This window comes from Rhinolophus ferrumequinum, chromosome 8 (genome assembly GCF_004115265.2).
Source record: "Rhinolophus ferrumequinum isolate MPI-CBG mRhiFer1 chromosome 8, mRhiFer1_v1.p, whole genome shotgun sequence".
NCBI lineage: Eukaryota > Metazoa > Chordata > Mammalia > Chiroptera > Rhinolophidae > Rhinolophus > Rhinolophus ferrumequinum.
The window spans coordinates 48,287,321-48,308,751 of record NC_046291.1 but is presented as its reverse complement, the minus strand read 5'-3'; the positions used below and the strand labels follow the sequence as shown (position 1 = coordinate 48,308,751).

The following is a 21,431-nucleotide window of genomic DNA, read 5'->3' as shown; positions in this document are numbered from 1 at the left end:
CAGACAGGTACGAAGTAGGCGATGAGAAAATGATAACTCTTTTCTCTAATGGTTATAGGCAACAAGTCAGTTTGAATTACTTTAGGGAGTGGGGCAGAGGTGGAGCAGTAGGAACTCTTCCAGGGAAAGGATGCGCTAGTTCTGCTGTCACCTCTAGCAGCACCGCTCACGCCTCTTGCTCTAGGCTTCTGCCCCCGAAAGCTACTCCAGAGGCCCAGGCCACACCCGAGAACACCACCCAGGGTTACTAGGGCATTTCGGGGACGCTTGTGGTTTTGGTTTGGCTCCTGGTCCAGCCGAGCCCGAGTTGAGCCAGTCGGGGGACAGTTCGAACTCACCTGCTCGGCAGGTGCACACCGCCGGAGGCGTGACCGCAGAGGAAGGCGGGCGCGGTGGGCGGGAGCTGAGAATGTGGAGCTTCAGGCGCATGGCACCCGCCGCCCAGTCGCCGCGGTGGCTGCCGGGATGCGCCGCAGCGAATGGTCGCGCCGGGCGCCGCTCTGAGTGACCTTTCACCCGCGCCCAGCGGTCCCGGGCGGCGGCACAAGGCGGAAGCCATGGCGGAGGCGGAGGCGGCGGGTGCAGGCGGCGGGACTGGCGCGGGCCCCGGCTCTGCAGCGGATCGGGACCGGGACCCGGAACGGGACCGCGCCGGGCGGAGGCTGCGGGTTCTCTCGGGCCATCTGCTGGGCCAGCCCCAGGAGGCTCTGAGTACCAATGAGTGCAAAGCGCGGAAAGCCGCGTCGGCTGCCACGGCGGCGCCCACGGCCACTCCCGCCGCGCAGGAGTCGGGTACCATCCCCAAGAAGCGGTGAGTAGCGGCTCTGAGCAGCGAGCTGGCGGCGAGGGACCAGGCCGCGCCTGTGCTGCGGGAGGGCACGGACGAGGTGGGAAGAGAGGTGACACGGGTGGGCGGAAGCCATCCCGGTCCCTGAAAGTACTGACCCATCTCTCTTTCAAGAGAGAGTGGACGAGATTCTGGATTTACGAGTAGTCAGGAAGGGGGCGGGATGGAGTGGTGGATTTGGGTAACTATTTGAGAGTAACAGACCTGAAGAACTCTTATTGGGGAACCTTTAAAGGGACCTTGTCTTGGATTCTTAATACCAGGAATTTATTCTCTCTGTTGAATTAGTACTTTGGGGGCTAAGGTCTTGGAATGGATAGAAGGGGTTCTGTTATGGTTCTTCGAGGAGTTTTACGTTTGTACTAGATGATGATGGATCTCTTCTAATTTGCGCAAGCCTGGGTGCAGGGAAGAAGGAACTGACAGGTTCCTGTGGGGCCGGTTTCTGCTTGCTTAGGGGCATGGTATTAGACTTTGAGAGAGGAAACCGAGGTGTGGGTAAGAAGCAATAAACTGCAGACATAGTTAGTGATTTTAGGGTGTGATGGTAGCTCCTGAACTCTTGTGTAACCAGAAGCTGAAACACACTTGGCTGTGGATGAGGATGTTCTCGTGATCTTGACTTCTGACTTTTTGGAGAAAACATAAGCTCTGATGGAAGCTGCTAGGATAAGCTCTTTTTCCGGAGATGTGACTTTGTCAGTGTGGATAAACTTTGAGAGTGAAAAAAATGTTGCTCATGTTTCATGTGTACTTTCTATGTGCCAGAGATTGTGCTAAATCTATTATTTATTTTACTCCTCTCTAAACTATGAGGTAGGTGCAGTTGTCTCCCATTTTACAAATGAAGAAATTAAAGAGATTCTTACAAGACTGCTGCAGGCTTGGCAGGTATATATTGTGTGGCAGGTTAGAATTCGAGAGCACATCAGATTAACTCTAGGGCCAAGTTCTTAAGCTGCACTGCTTCAGATTGATTCATTAATTCAGCTCTCATTGAGTCTTTGCTACATACACATTATACTAGGAATACAGAGATTTAAAAATTTAGTGTTTACTCTTAAAGAACTAATAGCCTAATAAGGTAAAGTTATAATACAAGAAACTAGCTGGTAGTAACTATAGGAAATGGTCACTTAACCCAATTTTAGGTATGAATTTGTTAGGGCAAAGGCTTTCCAAGATAAATATCTGAGTAAATCTTGAAGTTTGTGTTGGAAGTAGCCTACCAAGTGTTCCTGTCAGAAAAAGTGTGTTTACAGGCAAAGCAGGGACATAGTAGGGAACTACTGGGAGTTAAGTGTGACAGAAAGGGTGAGGATGACAGGGGATGAGGGCTGGAGATACGGTCTTTCCAGGATTTTATGTGAGGCGAAACATGATTACATTTTACCTTTTAGAAAGATCACATTGGGGCTTAATTGAAGAAGGCTAAACATATGGGAACATAGACCTGAGCTTGAATTTCCACTGCACAATTCCAGCTGCATGACCTTGGGCACGCCACTTAACTTCTCTCAGAGCCTCTGTCCTCTCATCTGTGCAAAGGAGGATAGTAATTTCTGCTTGGCAGTGTTGCTGTGAGAATTGGAAAATATAGAGTTACGTGATTAAGTGCTTAGGGATCAAGTGCAGTGCTGGTTACATAAACCCCTCAACAAATGGTAGATACAATTTTCATTGAGTCCAGAGACTGGGAGATCAATCAGGAGACGGTTATTCCAATGAGAAATGCTACGATTCTGAACTAAGGCATAGTATCGAGAGTAGCCAACCTATTTGAAAAAATAATAGGGGGTAAATTTTCCATAACTTGGTTACTGAACGGTGGGGGAGGGAGAAATCAAGGATCACATCTTGGCCTCTGACTTCACTTGATATTACATTAGCCGTCACTGGGTTTAAAACTTAAATTTTCTAAATGGTTTCATGTACATTTATTTCTGTTCATTTGTATGCATCTATGTGTGATTGTACATTTATATTCAGGTTCCTTAGAACTAATTATGTAGGGCAGATATGTTCCTTATGGTTGGATTTAGGGGCCTTGGTCTATAGTGAGGTTTGTAAGGCACATTGGGAAAATGGATGAGGCTTCCCATGGCTGAAGGTGATTGGTCGGGGGGCCCCTGTGTGGTTGCTCCATGGTCTGAAGGCACAGCTGTAACCCATTGATGGCATGGATTATAAAGCTCTGGTTCAGGGGTGTATGGTTAGTTCTAAAATCTAGTCCTATACAACTATTTTGAAGTTTGAATCAAAATATGAAGGAACACAAAAACTTGTATTAGATGGAGCATCAAAAGCTTCCTCAGAAAGTGATCTACTTAATACATTGTTCATGGGGAACCCAGTTCTCCCTTTTAGGGAAGGCAAATGATGGAGCAAGAAGAAGCCGGCATGTATATGTAATAAAATATGAGTGTGTCAGTTATTTCGGATTGTTTGGTGATGTGTGTTCTTTGTATAACTCCTTCTCTTTAATTACCTTGGGTGATGTCATTGGTTGCTAATTCTTTTATCTCATGGCTGGTTATCATCATGAAATTGGAAGAGTGACTTTTTGAAATTCCATGTTTTCATTTTTCTCACAGAATAGTCATGCTTATGTTACTTTACTCAACGTTTGTAGAGTAGTTGTTTTATGACAGGTATTGTCCTAGGCACTGGAGATAAAGAGATGAATAATAGGCCTTGGCCTCAGAATTCACAATCTAGCAAGGGACACAATCACATTCCAGTATAGTTTGAGTAGAGCCACTGTAGACACAGGTACTGATGTAGCACAAAGTAAAGAAAGTGACACACTTTCTCTAGGGAGTTGCAGGAAGCTTTCTGGAGATGGTTTTTAAATACGGGTGATACTCTAGCAGGTTGATTGGATGGTGAGGGGAGTCTGTATTCAGGCAAAGGGAGTAGCAAAAGCCAGGGCATACTCAGGTAACTCAGCATTCAGTATCGGTACAGGTGGGAGTAAAGTGAAAAGAGGAGAGGGCTCTGGCAAGTCGAGGAGGCCTTTGGCTTTTAGGTCATCAGTCCATTCATTCATTCACTAATTTATTCACTTACTCATGCATGCATGTTTGAGTGCTTACTATGCAACATATAGCAGTGAACAACAACTCTGCCATTGTGCACTTAGTATTCTATGTTGTAGTGGAGATAGTGAGCAAACACGTCATGAAGTGCTGTATGTCAGATGGTGTTCGGTGTAATGAGGAAAAATGAGGCTAGGCGATGGAGAGCCCTTGAAAGACTTGAACTGGGAAGGAACCTAATCAGACTGGGTTTGCATGTGAGAGAAATCACTCCAGCTGAGTGCTAAGAAAGGACTGGAAAGGGATGCGGATGAACATAGGGATATCAGTTAGGGGAGGCAGTTGTAGCAGAACAGGTGAGAAATAATGGATTAAACCAAGATGATGGCAGTGAGAATCAAGGGGAAAGGATGGATTTGGTTTTGGAAGTTAGTGCATTAGGTGATACTTAAAATTATGTGACTAAATGCCATGGGGGTTTGGGATGGTGAAAATAGAAAAGGGATGACAGAGTCCTGAGGAATGTGGACACTTAAGAGGGCTGACCTGCCAAAACTTGTTGCACTTGTCACATGGTTTCCTATGAGTTGGTCCTAATTACTTCTATCCAGGAACATATATTCTCATTATTTGAAGTTTCTGAGCAGAGTTTTGAGGGTGACAGTATACTCTTGGATCCTCGTTTTCCTTTAAGTGCATGTTATTCCATGAACAGTTTCTTTTTGATCTTGCTTGTGAATGTAGTTTTAGATTCTTAAAAATCATAGTGAATATCAGTTAGGTATGTGACATTTTTATGCCTTGGTTTTGGATTTTTTCAAAGCTATCGTAATGTTATGAAAAATAGAAGAAAAAAATCCCTAGTGGACATCTGTCCCTCCATACTGATAACCGCTTTCTCAGTGGGAAATTTTGACTCCAACCTCATGTGCTTTGCATTAGTTATAACTATTCTATGGCACTTTTTCCAGACGTTATAAACTCTTCTGGTTCAGATCAGAAGAATATCTGATTAAGAATGTTACTAATTTAATTTAGTGTATTTTATACATGCTATTTATTATTTATTTATTTTAATATGAAGTACATATCAAACCAGTGTTTTCACAAATATTACTGCATAGAAATAGGCTAACATAATTAAAATAGTGTTTAGTATGTTCAATTTTAAGTACGTCAATTGAGGTAATAAGCAAAGTGCTCCTAGGTATTAAATCATTCTTATGAACATATGAAATTGAATTTGTAAACACAGTGACCTTAAAGTCCTTTCAGTGTTCAAATGTTATTTATGAACTCAAAATATTTCAGCTTAAAATCACAAGTTTAAAGCTATTACTCAATTGTATATTTTAAATTTGTTACAAGTCAATCATTCTTACAGACCAGATTCTATTAAATTTTGTACATATGTAAAAGATCAATTTTTGCATAGCTTTCTTAAAACAAATACATTAACATCTGACTTTGAGTCTTTTAAGCATTTGTATATTTCATTCTGGATCTTTCTGTAGTTGAAATAGGCTTACTCATTAGGGATGGCTATTGCCATTCTAGGTAACTACAGTTACTTTTGACAAGTGAGTTTTGCCCCTCAGATGAGATCTGGAGCACTAGATATTATCTTACCACTCACTAAGAAAACTGTTGTATTGTGTGTAATATTTGGCCTTGCCAGCATATTGGAAGTTACTAACCAGAGATTGGCCAGGATGATGACCATTCTTGTCGGCAACTTCACTGGGACTTTCTAAATTCTATTTATAGTTGCCATGTCAATGGCCTATATGTCAGTGACCTCATGCCATCAAGTGGGGAGTGTTCATGTATCACAGGCCCTCGTAATCAGTAATATGAGTTATTTGTTATATTCACAGTTTGCAACTCCCACTCAGATTGATTATGTGGTTAGATTTTGCATTTCTTCTAACGATATTTGAAGTTTACAGGACTCTAGCACCAGGGATGTTAAAATATACCTACTTGAATTCTATTCTGCTGTCAGCTCAAATTTTATAAATCAGCTGTGTCCACTAGAGCTTTCTGTGCTGATGGAACTGTTCTGTAACCTGCGCTGTCCAATGTGGTAGCCACTAAACACGTGGCCATTAAGCACTTGAAATACGGCTAGTGTAACAGAGCAGCTGAATTTTTTATTTTATTTTAATTAAAATTTAAGTAGGCGTATGTGGCCAGAGATACCATGTTGGGCAGCACAGCTATACGTTAAAATTTAACTCATTATCTATCCTTTTTCATTCCCAGATGAAGTTACTTTTGTGGGTTTTCTTCTTTTAGTACCAGTCCTAGAGTCCTTCAGCCCTTATTTTTTTTTAAATATATATAAATATATATATATACTTTATATATATATATATTTATATATATATACTTTTTAAACTTTTATTTATTTTAAGTGTGATTTCCAGGACCCATCAGCTCCAAGTCAAGTAGTTGTTTCAGTCTAGTTGTGGAGGGCACAGCTCACAGTGGCCCATGTGGGGATCGAACAGGCAACCTTGTTGTTAAGAGCACGGCGCTGTAACCAACTGAGCTAACCGGCCACCCCTAGCCCTTACTTTTGAACTTCATTCTTTTCTGTTAAGATTGAACTCGCTTTGAATTAATTTATTCAAATTAACAATTAGTTCTGTAATCACCCTGCTGCTCCTGTGTATCTCATTTGATCGTTACAACCACCCATTTTACAGATCAGTAACTGAAGTTCATAGACACTTGCCAGAAAATAGTGGTAGAGCTTAGGTTTGAATCCAGATCTTTTATCTCAAGTCTAGAGCTTTTTCCTTGACACTGTACTGATATCACCAAGTCCTATTCATTTTTTTTCTTCACAATCTTTCTCACATCCAATTTGTGAATTCAAAAGTAATTTGTCAGTCACTTATGTTCTAGGTGCTTGGGCTACATTAGTGAACAAAATGGACAAATATCTCTGCTTTCATGGAGCTTACATTCTAATGGTCAAATGAATAATCAAGTAAACGTAATAAGTAAAGTAAGTTTGTGAGAAGGTGATAAGTGCTATGGAAAAAAGAAAAAGTGGAGCAGAGTAAGGAGGTTGAGTTTAAATTTTAAATAGGAAGTCACTGGAGAACATGACATTTGAGCAGATATTTGAAGGGGATGAGAGAGTTTAGCTATGTGGAATTCTAGATGAAGGAGTGTTCCAGGCACAGGACTAGTGTGTGCACATGCCCTGGGGAGGCACACGGGGCGTGCTAGGAAAGCAGCAAGGAGACCGGTGTAGCCGGAGTCAGTTCATAACCCCCCCTCCCCAACCTCTGTTTCAACCTTTAAACCTCAGCTTTTAATTTACCTGCCACTTCCGTTTTAGGCAAGGTCTTTTATTTACAACACATTTTCTAGCTTTCACACCTTTCTTTGTGCCACTCTCTGGAAGACCTTTGCTTGTATGACACTAGTCTTCAGGGTATATTGTCTTGGGGATCTTTTTTTTTTGAGACTCATGGGGAGGGGGCATTAGACTATTGTCTGTTATCTCTTCCCCATGATTTATCATATTATGAATAGTAACTTTAAAATCATACTGTTAAGTATCATGTGTTGTAATATGTAGGTCTGGAGCCTTTAATTTATTTAAATCAGCTAGATACTCTTTTGCCATCTCCTCACTTGTTCATCTACCCAAGTTTGTTGGCAATTTAGTCAGTGTTTTCTATGTGCTGAGCACTGGGGAGGATTAGCACATTGGATTTGCCGTCAGGAGCTTCCAGGTCTACTAAGGAAGATTGATGTGTCGTCTATTACTGCAAGGTGCTAGGTGCTGTAACAGGTATTGGAAGGGAATGGTGACTGGTAAAGCAACGGAAGGCAGCTTCATTTCAAAGAAACAGAAGGGGTGGGAGAATGCCATTTTGTGTCAAGATGTTATGCAAAAAATCTTAAATCTGAGAGCATTGATGAAAGCATTTGGATGAGAATATAAATAGAAATATTATGGTAGAAGAATGTGGACAATATAATAAAGTTTATAAAACTGGTATGGCAGTTGACTATAGTAATGATGGGAGCCTTCAACTATCTAGACAAATTTTAGAAGTCTTATTCTGATAGCAGCAGAATATCTGGCAGTTATTTTACAATTATAAAGAAGTAGAAGGATAAACAATTTATTCTGAAATGCTGTACATCTTTGTTGCAGAAAAAAATAGAAAAATAATAGATAAAAAGAAAACAAACATCTAGACTAATTAAGAGATAACCACTATAGTATTTTGGCATTTTTCAGATATGACACATGTATGTGTAATGTCATGCTGTAATAATGTCTTGAATATAAAACGCCATTTATATTTAAGACTTTTTTGTTTTAATTAAAAAAAAATTTAAGTCACAGTTAACATTCAGTATTATATTAATTTCAGGTTTACAGCATAGTGATTAGACATATATATACCTTATGAAGTGATTTCCCAGTACTTGTACTTTCCTGGCACCATACATAGTTATTACAATATTATTGACTATTCCCTATGCTGTAGTTTATATCCTTGTTACTATTTTGTAACTGCTAATCTTTGCTTCTTAATTCCTTCACCTTTTTCACCCAGCCCTCCTCTTCCCTTCTGGCAACCACCAGTTTGTTCTCTATATCTATGAGATTGTTTCTGTTTTGTTTGTTCATCTATTCTGTTCTTTAGACTCCACATAAAAGACAAACCATATGATGTTTGTCTTTCTCTGTGTGACTTATTTCACTTGTCATAATACCCCCTAGGTGTATCCATGTTGTTGCAAATGGTTAGATTTCGTTCTTTTTTATGGCTGAGTAATATCCCATTGTACATATACACTACATCTTCTTTATCAGTCGTCTATTGATGGACACCTAGTTGCTTTCATATCTTGGCTATTGTATATAAGATGTCCTCCTTTGTTATTGCCTTTGCTTTAAAGTCTGTTTTGTCTGATATAAGTATTGACACTCCAGCTTTTTTTTCATTTACATTTGCATGAAATATCTTTTTTCATCCCTTTACTTTCATTCTGTGTGCATCTTTTGACCTGAAATGGGTCTCTTGTAGACAGCACATACATGCGTCTTATTTTGTTCTGCATTCAGTGACCTTATGTCTTTTGATTGGAGCATTTAATCTGTTTATATTTAAAGTAATAATTGATAGGTAAGTGGTTATTGCCATTTTATTAGTCCTATTTTTTATCTTTTTCTTCGTAAAGAAATCCCTTTAACATTTCTTGTAAATGCTGGTTAGTTGGTGATGAACTCCTTTAGCTTTCTCTTGCCTGGGAAGCTCTTTATGTCTCCTTCGATTCTAAATGACAGCCTTGCTGAGTAGAGTAATTTTAGTTGTAGGTCATTACTTTTCATCACGTTGAATATTTCGTGCCAGTTCCTTCTAACCTGCAAAGTTTCTATTGAGAAATCAGCTGACAGTCTTATGGGAGCTCCCATGTATGTAACTACCTGCTTTTCTCTTGCTGTTTTTAAGATTCTCTCTTTGTTTTTAACCTTTGACACTTTAATTATGATGTGTCTTAGTGTGAGCCTCTTGGAATTCATCTTGTTTGGGACTCTGCATTTCCTGGACTTGTATGTTTATTTCCTTCACCAGGTTAGGGGAGTTTTCTGTCATTATTTCTTCAAATAGATTTTCAATTCCTTGCTCTCTCTCTTCCCCCTCTGGTACCCCTATGCTATGAATGTTGGTATGCTTGATGTTGTCCCAGAGGTTCCTTAAACTCTCTTCATTTTTTTTTTATTCGTTTTCCTTTTTGCTGTTCTGTTGTGATTGGGTGTTTTCTGCTACCTTGTATTACAGATCACTAATTCAGTGCTCTGCTTTATTAATCTGCTATTGATTCCATCTAATGTAGTCTTCATTTCAGTTATTGTATTCTTGAATTCTGACTGGTTCTTTTTTATGGTTTTTATCTCTTTGTGTAAGTTCTCACTGATTTCATCTATTCTTCCTCTAAGTTCATTGAGCATCCTTATAACCAGTGTTTTGAACTCTGCATCTGATGGATTGCTTGCCTCCATTTTATTTATTTCTTTTTCTGGAGTTTTCCTCTTCTTTCATTTGGGACATGTTTCTTCATTTCCTCATTTTGGCCGCCTCCCTGTGTTTATTTTTATGTATTAGGTAGATTTGCTATGTCTCCCAGTCTTGGCAGGGTGGCCTTATGTAATAGGTATCCCGTGGGGCCCATTGGCACAGTCTCCCTGTTCACCTGAGCCAGGTGCTCCAGGGGTGTCCCTTGTGTGGGTTGTGTGTGCACGCCTGTTGCAGCTGAGCCTCGATTGTTGTTGGCATGTTGGTGGGTGAGATTGACCCTTAGGCGGACTGGCTATGAGGACAGGCCATGACTACAGTAGATGAGCTGTTGTGTGGGGCTGACCCCATGGAGCAGGATTCACTTTAGTGGGGCTCTGGTGCCTGCTGAGTCCACCCTTTGGATGTGTTGTTTGTGGAGCTCAATTAGGTGGTGTTTTGGTGTGGTCTGAAGCCAGCCGCCAGGTGTATTGGTTCTGAGACCTCTTAGAAGGGGCTCTGGTGCAGGCCCGGGTCAGCTGCTGTGTGTGCCCGGCCTGGGGCCACCTGGTATGTCCTACAAAGTGAGCTGCAATTGGTAGCTGCCTGTGCTGGGCTTGGAGGTGCCTGGGAGAGTATAAGCTGCAAACTGAGGTTGGCTGCTGCTAGTGTTGAGCTGGGAGCCGCTTAGCAAGAGGTACAGGACATGCTGAGGTCAGCTGCTGCTTGTTTGGGGTTTTTGGACCTTTCAGAGACTTTAGGAAAATCCACAGTGTGGGCTGAGGCCGGCTGCTTGTGAGTAACAACCCCTGAAAGAGATTCTGGCCTGTGCACGAGTTGATTGGGGCGATTCTCAGGGAATCATCTGGGTGGGGTGTGTTTGATGCAGACTCAGATTCGGTGCCCGCTTTCACCTGCAGGCTGGGTTGGGTGCTGGCTCTTGAAACCATTTTTTACTTACTGTCTTGTGTATAACTTTCCATGTCAAGAATTAACGTGCAACATCATGTTCAGTGAATCAACAAGTATTGTATTATATGTAGGTACTACAAATTTAACCTGTACTGTGTTATATGTAATTGTTTTCAACTTTTTTCTATTATAAAGAATATTATGATAAGCTTTTTACAATTAAATCCTTAAAAAGTTTCTTATGGCACATTTTTCAAAAGCATTTGAATGGGCCAAACAGCGTTGGAATACATCATTTATTTATCTCTATGTGCAGTGGGAGAAATAAAGGACGACTGCTTGTTTGGGCTTAATTCTGACCAAGAATAAAGAATTGGAAATGATTGGAATCTTAGGAAAAAGATTGCCGTCATGTTTGAGCGGATTTATATCTTATAATTTAAGAAAGCAGCTTTCCAGAAATTCAGGTAAAAGGAAATTAGACATTTTGGCCTGAGTTGCTAGGAGGAAACCAAAACATGACGACAGGGAGGCTAGGAAACAGTGCTTAACCCTCTCTGGGCCTCCAAATTGATGAGACGGCGAGAGAGTGGAGGCAACTGGCTTAGATGTGCCAATATAAACCATTATTGTTATCAGTAAATAATGTACGTGCCACACTTACTCTGATAGCGCGTACTGCCTTTTTGGGTAATCGCGCTACGTGAGGTGGTGCACTTTAAGGATTACAGTGTCAGCAGCTTTCTCTTCCCAATCATACTATTTTGACAAAATTTAAATGACTTGTCTTTTAAAATTTAAACATATTGCAAAGTTGAGTTTTATAATAAACTCTTATATACCAACAGCCTAAAGTCTACCATTGACATTTTACTTAATACATATCTAACCATTAATCCTTTTCTCCATCCAATATTAGTCCATCTCATTTTTTATGAATTTTAAAGAAAAGCAGTAATTTCATTTTTAAAGTAAAATCTATATTGGCTTTTACCGTTATTGGGGGGAATTTTAAGTTAATATCTAACTCTTTAATCCCCATTTCTACATTTTTAATTATTGGACATTTCTATCTGAATGTCTTGATATTTTGACACAGTGACAATCTATTTTTGAAGTAAAATTAAAAAAAAAATCTGTAGTTTTGAAGTCTAAAGTTCTACTTTCATTCTTGTATATTGGTCTTGATTTCCAGGTAGTATTTTGTCTGCTTTGTCTTCACAAAGTATTTGTAACTTCACAACATAATTATTACACTGCTAGTTTGATTTTGGTTTTATTTCCAAATTCTTTCTGCCATCTGCCATTATTTTCAGAAAGTACATTCTGGTTTGCTATGCCTACCTTCAGATTTTATTCAAGTGGTTACCATTTTAAAAAGGAATTCTTGTTCTTTAGTATGTGTATTAATGAGGACTTTTAGTTACAAATATGAAGTTGAGCTAGTTTAAAACAGAAGAGGAGAATTTATCATTAGAGTACAGGGGTACCAAAGAACCCAAGGATAGGAATGGAGCTTGGCCTCCAGATGGAATTAGAACTAAGATCCAGATCACCATCAGGTTTCTTGCTAGTATCTGCTGCATGTTTCTTTAACCATGTCAGCCTTTTCTGCTCTCCTGTCCAAATGGTAAGAGATATTCAGCCAGTAGCGACGAATTGAACCCTCTTGTTCTCGGTAGCTGGGTCAGTCTACATTGCTCCAGTCAGCTATTGCCTGTAAAGACGGGGTGGTGAGCTTAGTACAGACATTGCCCAGGTAGCCAGATGAGCTGAACTAACTCTTGTTATCATGCATTGGAAGATGTCACAGCCAGATCATCTGTGCATCTTTTTTGATGATTTCCTCTCCAGAATCTTGCTCCATGAGTTTATCTTACTTATTTTTTCTTTTGGGTCATCATTCTTTTTTTCTGTGCTGACTTTTCCTGCTTCTTAAAAGCATAGGCAGGTAAGCTTTTGAAATTGTTTTCTGCCTATATCACTCTTTGAAACGGCCCTCTTAAAAGCCATCAACAACCTAATTATAAAATCCTCAGTCATACTCTTGCCCAATTCCCAGGACCTGGTAGATATTCTTATCTCTTTCCTTAGCTCCCATACTATTGCACTATCTTGAGTTTCTTTCCACCCTTCTTACTTTTCTGGCCATGCATTTGCTGACTTTTCTTCTTTCTGATTCCTAAATTTACAAATCCTTAAGGTTAATTTTCAGTCCTTTCTTTTACATTTTATTCCTTAATAATCTCATCTATTAGGACTATATTAGCTTTTACCACTATTGGGGGAACGTTTAACTTAATATTTCTAACTCAGCATCCATTTTCACATTTTAAAATGTTAGATTTTGTATCTGAATGTCTTGCTGGTTTCTCCAACCTGGCATGCATGTGTAAGGCCATTGTTGTAGCCTTCAACCCCAGTCCTCCACTCTTTCTGGTTACTTCCATCACAGACACTCATCTCAGTCATAGGTCTTACCGAGTTCCATTCCCTCTCCTTTATCCAGTCCATTGACAAATCACACAGATTCTATTAGTTTAGATTCTCAATACACTTTTTTCCCCATTGACACCAACCTAGATGAAATCTTAATTGTCTCCCATCTTGTTTAGTCTCCCTTTCTTTATTTTCACCCCTTCAAATGATTCTTTGTTCCATTACCAGACCAATCTTTTGTTCAGAGAAAGTGTGAGTACTTGCTGCCTGCTGATGCCGTGCTAACATTCTAACATTGCAAAATTGATGGTTCAGTGGATATATACAGACGTATGTGGGAGATTTGATGTAGTAAATGCTATAATCAACGTATACAGAAGGAGTCATACATTTTTCTTGAGGAAGGTAGGAAAGGCTTTATCGGAAAAGGGACTTTTGGACTGGTTCTTGATGGATAAATAGTTCTCTAGAGAGAGAAGGGCATTTCAGACAGGGCTATAGAAGAAGAGCAAAGACAGACAGACCTAAAAGGGCATGGTATGTATAAGGAATTGTGATAACTTTTAGTGTGGCTGGAAGAATAGCTGTTAAGGAAGGTGAAAATATAGTTTGGAACCAGATTGCAAAGGACATTGTATGCTATGTTAAAGAATTGGAATTTCATCCACATTGGAGAGCAGCAACATTTTAATGCAGATACTGTTAGATTTTTGCTTTTGGTGGCAGCATGGAACATGGAAAATACTGTTTTGATCCTATTGCTCCCTATTGATTATTGAAGTAATAAAGCTCAGTGCCTTTAATTCGGTATTCGAGGCGCTCTGCTGTCCTCCATGACTTTCTTGTATTTGCTTTATGCTTCAGCCAACTTGGGCTATTTACTAGCATGGGAAATCCTTGTGCTTTTCTGTTTCTGCCTGATTATTGAATTTCTACCGTCTTCTAAAGCAATTGCAAGTTTAGATGCCACTACAGTGAAGCCTTCTCCTCTCAGCTAGAGATGAACACTACGTCCTTTGAGCTTTTATAATATTTGTACTTCTTGTGTGGCAGTCAGTGAGTATATTGGACTCATAGCTTGGTAGTTAAGGTGTGTGGAGCCAAAGACCAAGATTTAAATCCTTGTTGTGTCATGTACTGTTTTTGTGATCCTGGACAATTTACTGAATCTTTCTGAACCTGTTTTCTCATAGTTTTAAGTAGGGATAGTAACACCTACCTCATTGGATTAATGTGAGAAGGAAATGAAATAATTGTAAAACCCCTAGCGTTACCTATTTTGCAATACGATTACTATTGCAGTAAACTGTATAGAAAGGAGTAATATGAATCCAGTGCTGAAACAGTTCCTGAAGGTGAAAGCACAGTCAGAAGTAGGAGGTACTCAATGGCGACCATGGCATTTTAGCAGAACACATTTCTAATAACTGTCACCTTATACATTAGGGAGGAAGGGATGAAACCAAAGAGTGAAGAGATTTTTGGAGACTTCATTCATCAGCAACGTCTCGTGTTGTGTGATAGGCTGCTTGTCAGTAGCATGTGCACACAGCAGTCACCGCTGTGCCATTGCTCCTTTGCAGCTCTTTCCATGGCCCTTAGGGGTCATGGCCACTGCTGCTTCCGCTTGGTATGTGGCCTTGGTGGACACGTATACTGGAATTTGAATAAATATATTATTGTGCTAAAGACAAGTCATTTGATAAATTATTGTTTTCGTTTTTATGCTTTGTAACCCTTTTAACATTGTGTATAAGCTAGGAAAAATTTCATAACAGATCAACTTTCCTGAAATTTGGATCAGAGAATATCATCTCTGTATTGCCTGCATTCCTCCTTCCAGGATCATCCTTTGTAAAATTTGGGTGTAGACCTGTCTACCTCCCCTGGCACGTAACTAAATCTCCATTTCCTGACATCCATTTCCCCGTCTTCCACATGTGAGTGCCCCAATTTCCCTCTTGCTGTCCTGTTGTAGCTTGCAAAACTCAACTCAGATCGGTCCATTGCTGTACTGCAGTGAGTTTATAGTTTTTCTTTCTTTCTTTTTTTTTCTTCCCCTCAATCCTAGTCCCTCTTGATTTTGATAAAGTTTGGGTGAGAGCAACTTGATTTTATTACATTAAGGCTTTATATCCCTTTTTGCGTATTCACAGATGAGGCTTCTGCTCTCAGTTTTTCCTCACGCCTTAAGGCAGTGCTTACCCAGGTGTGGTCTGTGGATGGCCTGCATGAGAATTTTCTGGGGGTGCTTATTTAAAATGTAGACTCTTGACACCCCCACTGCCAGAGATTCTAATTATTAGCTAGGTCTGTAGTGACATCCAGGACTCTACTTTTACAAGGAGAACCCAAGGGGATTATTATACTCCCAAGAAGTTTGGGAACCTCCTTTGTTATGATTAGGGCCTGATTTTAATTTTTCTTTTTCTCCCCAAACTTTGTTGGGTTCATTTCTTTTCCTGTGCGTTTCCCAGAAGCAAAGGTAACAATTCTACCTACTGTCATTTAAAGTAGAATGGGCTGCTGCTGCTTGTTTTAGGTAAAACAAACGAACAAAATCTTGTTACAGCAAGAATACTGGGTATGTCAAGCAGGTGTGGCTATCAGTCTTGTCCTTTTTAGGGTCATGCCAAGAGTTTTGGTGGGCTGTCCCCTGGAGGACAGCTCAGAAAGGGGACTCAGAGGCTTGGTTTCTGTGTTAAAATGACAGATTTTTGGAGACATTTGTATTTTTATACCAGAAATGATATTTGGTCACGTACAGATTGGTCAGTATAATAAACTTGTAAACAGAATTCCTCTTCCAGTTACTAGCAAGCAGGGAGGGAACAATGAAAGCGAATTGGCATTTTCGCAGTTGGTAGTATAGTCTGGAACTGGTTGCCTAAATTGTCACACTAATTAGATTACAAGTGGACAGAGGAGGAACAAATCATGAAATTTAAACTATAGTCCAGGGACCACAAATGGTCAAAGGAAGTATGCATCCTTGTTCTTTGTCTTTTGCTAAGAAAACTCTGTGACACTGATTTGGGTTGTTTTCCTCATTTACGTAGCCTAGTACATGATGAGGGTAACCGATAGTATGGTTGTGCCTTTCTAGGCCTCCAGAATGGCAGGTACCAAGCTTGTGTGAGTGTGTGCGTGTGTACACGCCTGCTCTAGCACAAAATATTTCGAATATATACCTACAACAAGCACGACTGACTAATAGTATGTATAGTAGCCCACCTTATCCATGGGGGACACATTCCAAGACCCCCAGTGGATACCTGAAACCTCGGATAGTACCGAACCGTGTATATGCTGTTTTTTCTTATGCACACATACCTGTGACAAAGTTTAATTTACAAATTAGGCACAGTAAGAGATTAACAACAACAATAATAAAAACAATTACAACAATATACTGTAATAAAAGTTATGTGAATGTGGTCTCTCTTAAAATACCATACTGGACTCACCCTTGTGATGATGTGTGGTGATACAGTGCCCACGTGATGAGATGAAGGCAGGTGTGTGACCTAGGCGTTGTGACAGCCCCCTCCCATGGGCACCCGTGAATGTTCTTGAATATGTGTATATGTATTTTGTATTTTGTAAAATATTCCGTTATTATATTTAGTGTGTATATTTTTGGTTTGCTTAAATGGTACTATGCTGTCGACTTTACTGTTTCTCCTTTTCTGTTCACCACTGTATAAAAAATCTCTTCATGTTCCTGTATGTATATTTGTCTACCTCAGTGCTTCTGATTGCTGCATAGTATTTCACGGAAATTTACTTACCATTTATTCATTCCTCTAGTGATGTCTCCAGCTACTCTGACAAACGATGCTCCATATATCAAACATGTTCACTTACAGAATTGTATGTGAATATGTCCTAAATATATACTGAGAAGCTGTACAGGTGGGTCATAGAAATGGCATTACCTGTGAGAACATAGCACATGATTTCTCCGTGGAATGGTTTACCGGAAATGCGTGTGGGTTCCTATTCTCCATGTGCTTGCTAACAACTTTCTGTGCCTTAAATCTTATATTTAATCCATTTTATACTATCACCTGGGAAAAAAATTAGAAAGTTGATTAATTATTACACACAAGGGCCACATTTTTATTATGGCAACTAGAATTTCAAAACTTACAATGAGGATATTGAGGGAAGATTGAAATGCATGTTGAAGTTCAAAGTGTTGCATGATAACGTCCGGGTTTTGCACGACGTCTTACTGTCTAGAGGGCGGGGATATATCTTGATGTGTCCAGAAAGCTGATTTTGTCAGGGTCCGAAGTCAGTCATATTCAGGTAGTCTGACTCTCGTTGACTACCCTCATTAGTGACCAAACTTAATTAGAATGCCCGTCGACTAATTCATGATGAGACAATAAAATTGTCGAACTTCCTGGCCATTTCAGTTGGCCAGTTTTTCTCTGTAGGGAATAAAGTATAATTAGAAGAGGTAGCTCGGTGAATTTTAATCAGGGCAAGAGGAAATATTCTATGATGTCAGATGTTTCATGGTGTCAAGCTACAAAACCTGATGGTATTTATCTATTTTCTAAGTCGGGTGTTTTAACAATCTTGGAACCATGAGATTTGTAGCTGTGTTAATTAAGTGGTGCTAATCTATCCATGTCTTTTATTTGATTTTTTTCTATTTTTTATAAACAGGCTTTCTGTTACAGTGCACATAAATTATTGCACTTATAACTAAGCTATTTAGATTAACTAAACTATTTCAAAGGGAATTAATTGCACTGTTAGATTGAGGCAGTAAGCATTGTAATTAGTTTTATGGGAATTTGGTATTGAGTTTTTAGAAATAATTTTGTAGGACTTGTCGACTAGATAAGAGCATTGTTTTGAATTTATTTTAAAGCATATACATTTTAAACTAAACTTAGAATTAAAACAATGTTCTTTAGTTTTCTCTCCTCATTGGGCCTTTCTTTATATTTCTAATGAGAACTCAGTTTCAGTATTTAAAAAAACATAAGCCAGTAGGAATATTATTTGATTTATAGGAATTTTCTGCAGCATAGCTTTTCAGGGATGTATCTGTTTCATTGATCAAATCTTGGTATCTTTCTCATCACTTATTTTTTGCTTCACTTTCATGATTTGTTTAGGTTATCTGGATCTTGAAATAATTAGACACACAACCAGGTAATAAGGATTTTAGTTAGCACAAAGAAAAGTCCTTGAAAGATTTTTTATTGTTAACATCTACATATTGTACTACTTATGGAATTAATTTGAATTTAACTGATACTGAGCCTGGCTAGTTAGAAATACAGTTTGGGGTCTTAAGTTTCATGCTTTAGTTTTTATTTTTCAAAAGCTCTGAGATTATACGATCTTTCTCTCTTGTTTAAGTTGGAAAAGATAGATGAAAATCTTTTGTTCAGATTTTCATCTGAACATCTTTTATTTGAATTTTGATTATTGGAATTATTGGAAAAAATTCTTTTTTTAAAGTTGTCAGCTGAACTTTTTATTGCTAACCCAAAATAAAAGGAGGTTAAAGCATATTTCCTTTCTCTTATTTTTTTAATGAAAAATATGATTACAAATAGTTATGGTAGAAATCATGCATTTTTATCAGGATGCTTGCAATTCATTATTAGAGGAATAGTTATGTATGTGCAGAGGTTTAAAAGTGAAAATTTCCCATTTTAAGAATAAAGAAAGGAACTATCTATGGTTTTCATAATAATAATTCTAAATTTAAATATTTCAGTTCGGAATGGTGCAAACAGCAGCCCTGGGAAAGACGAATACTGAATATGCGTATATGTATCATGGGAGAACACTGCCACCTTGTGTATATGTGGTGCTATTTTATGTCTCCGCTGTCTTTTGTTAGCCCCCTAATACAATGCGGGTTTTGGTACTGTGTTCAGATGTGTAAATGTGTAAAACATTTTTTTCCATGTAGTGCAGTCAAGCCAAATTCTTTTTTTCTTGCCAGGAGGAGGGTTCTTGAATTTTGAAGATGTTGAATTTAGTATAATTAGCTTTAAGAACTGGAAAGTCTGAGGTATCAGTCTGGTTAATTGATATCTTGAGTTGGTTGAGAATTGAATCCTTTTATTTGAATCTTATTGATAGTTGGCGATTCTTTTACCATTCTTCATTTCAGTGCTTTGGGATCATTATTCGGAACGGCAGAATTCATTATACTATAGGGAAAGGAAGTACAGGGCACTGGGCTTCCCAACACAACCACATTCCTTGATTTTTAAGTGTTTTCCTTTTGGTTAAGTTCAGAAGAATAACTGTAACAATGACATGTAACAGTGCTTTGAAAAATATTGATGTCATGAAAAAAGGGTTCCTTTAAATCATTTTGGTTACCTGAGGACATGACTTAGTGGGTTCCAGGTATTACCTCTCTAAACAGGAAGAACCGTGAGACTGGGAGTTCGCTTTCTGATGCTCCCAGCTAGCTTAGTTGTGTAATCGTGAGCGCTTTTCTGAGCACAAGTTTCTTCATCTGAAAAATGAGCAGTTGAACTAGGTTTTCTAAGGACCTTTTTAGCTTTAGAATTATATGACTGTGTAAAGTTTCACTCTAATTTTTAAAATGTTAATGCTATAACGCCCTTCAATGTACTCATTATACTCTTCTTTATAAGAAGCTATTTTAAAGTTTAATGTAATCACATAGCTGTATTTAACTGTCATAGAATATAATAGTAATTTGAGGGGATACATGTGTATAAAAGTTTAAAATCAGAAGCCTAGGAAATTTGCCTACTTTTTATTTAACACAAGGGGTACTTCAAGATTGGTTTTGGAGTAACCTAGATTTTAATTATATACTACTAAGCAACATAACAAATGCATTGCAAATGACTACCTTTCAACTTTGGGGAAGGCTCCAAAAGTTGGTATAAATACGATAAGGCCCATATCATAGGCAGAATTTTCAGACTGAGATGAAAAGAGAAAAAGGTACTTTGGCCTATAGTGAAAAACTTGGAATTTCTGTAGGACATTACCCAATTGAAAAGTTAAGGTCGAAGATTCTTCAGTATGTAAATATCTTCATTTTTGTAGTGTACAATAGCAGATATTTGTTGCTTATCTTGATTCATGTTTCTCGTGAAGTGCTAAGAATGAACACATGGAATCAGGTTTAGCTTTTGTCTTGGAGGCCATCTGGGAATAATTTTTTTTTTTAAATTCTAGGCATAATTTTAAGAAAAATGATTTTTATCATTAAGCTATATAAACATCCAAATTCGACATCTGTACTGAAATAATTTCCCAATGCGTAGGGTAGTAATACCAAAGCAAAATGACTATATTGGTATTTTTGCATTTATTTGTATAATGCCAAACTACTATTTTGTAGAGTACAGACTTCATGACAAATGTTTATATTCATTAACTAATAAAATGCATTTTACATACAAAAATGTATGTACATATTATAAAACATTAAGTAAAGATATTAGCTAATTAAAATGTACATATCCTTAAAATATAAATTATGGAAATATAATAAAAATGAAATATTAAGTAAATTATACTTCATAAAAGTGAAGAGAATATAATCATGAAAAAATAACCTAATTTGTTTTTAGAAAGTATAATCTTCAGAAAACAAGTGTGTTAGTGGTGAGATTGGTCATGAGGTTTATCTGTAGAGATTTTTTTCAAAAGGTTTCTTCTAAAACCTCCCTCTACAATGTAGTTGGAAGGTGGAATTAGAAGAAAATATTGGGCAATAGTTTGTAACAAGCTCACCTACAAATCTAACCTCTGGATTGATACTTGAGATATTTTTGAACAGTTTGTTTTTGTTTAGGGACTATAGTTTTTATTGATAGCAAGCTAATTTTAAAAAGAGTATAACTGATTTTTTTTCTTAATTTTATATATAGATGGAGATTTCACAGTTAATAACCTATATTTGATTCAATTGCATTGTGTTAGTGTTCCACTTATATGAAAAGCCTTTGAACTAGATAAAGAATTATGATTGTAATAGAAAATTTGCTTGTCTGTTGTCATTTTCTTCTTCCTTGACAATTATGGAGAATTAGAATGCTTTCTAATGTATGTACCCTTTGTTTATTGTGAAATTAAAAGAAAAATTGAGATATAATTGGCATGTAACATTATATTAGTTTCAGGTATACA

General features: G+C 38.3%; 1 protein-coding gene across 1 annotated transcript in view; it reads left to right on the top strand.

Moving 5' to 3' along the window:
- The first annotated feature begins 375 nt into the window (after positions 1 to 375).
- Positions 376 to 21,431, top strand: part of AGPS (alkylglycerone phosphate synthase) — a 119,269-nt gene continuing 98,213 nt past the window's right edge. The window contains 1 exon segment of the mRNA XM_033111798.1: positions 376 to 811. Within this exon segment, the coding sequence (XP_032967689.1) occupies positions 480 to 811 (332 nt within the window). The 5' untranslated portion in view covers positions 376 to 479.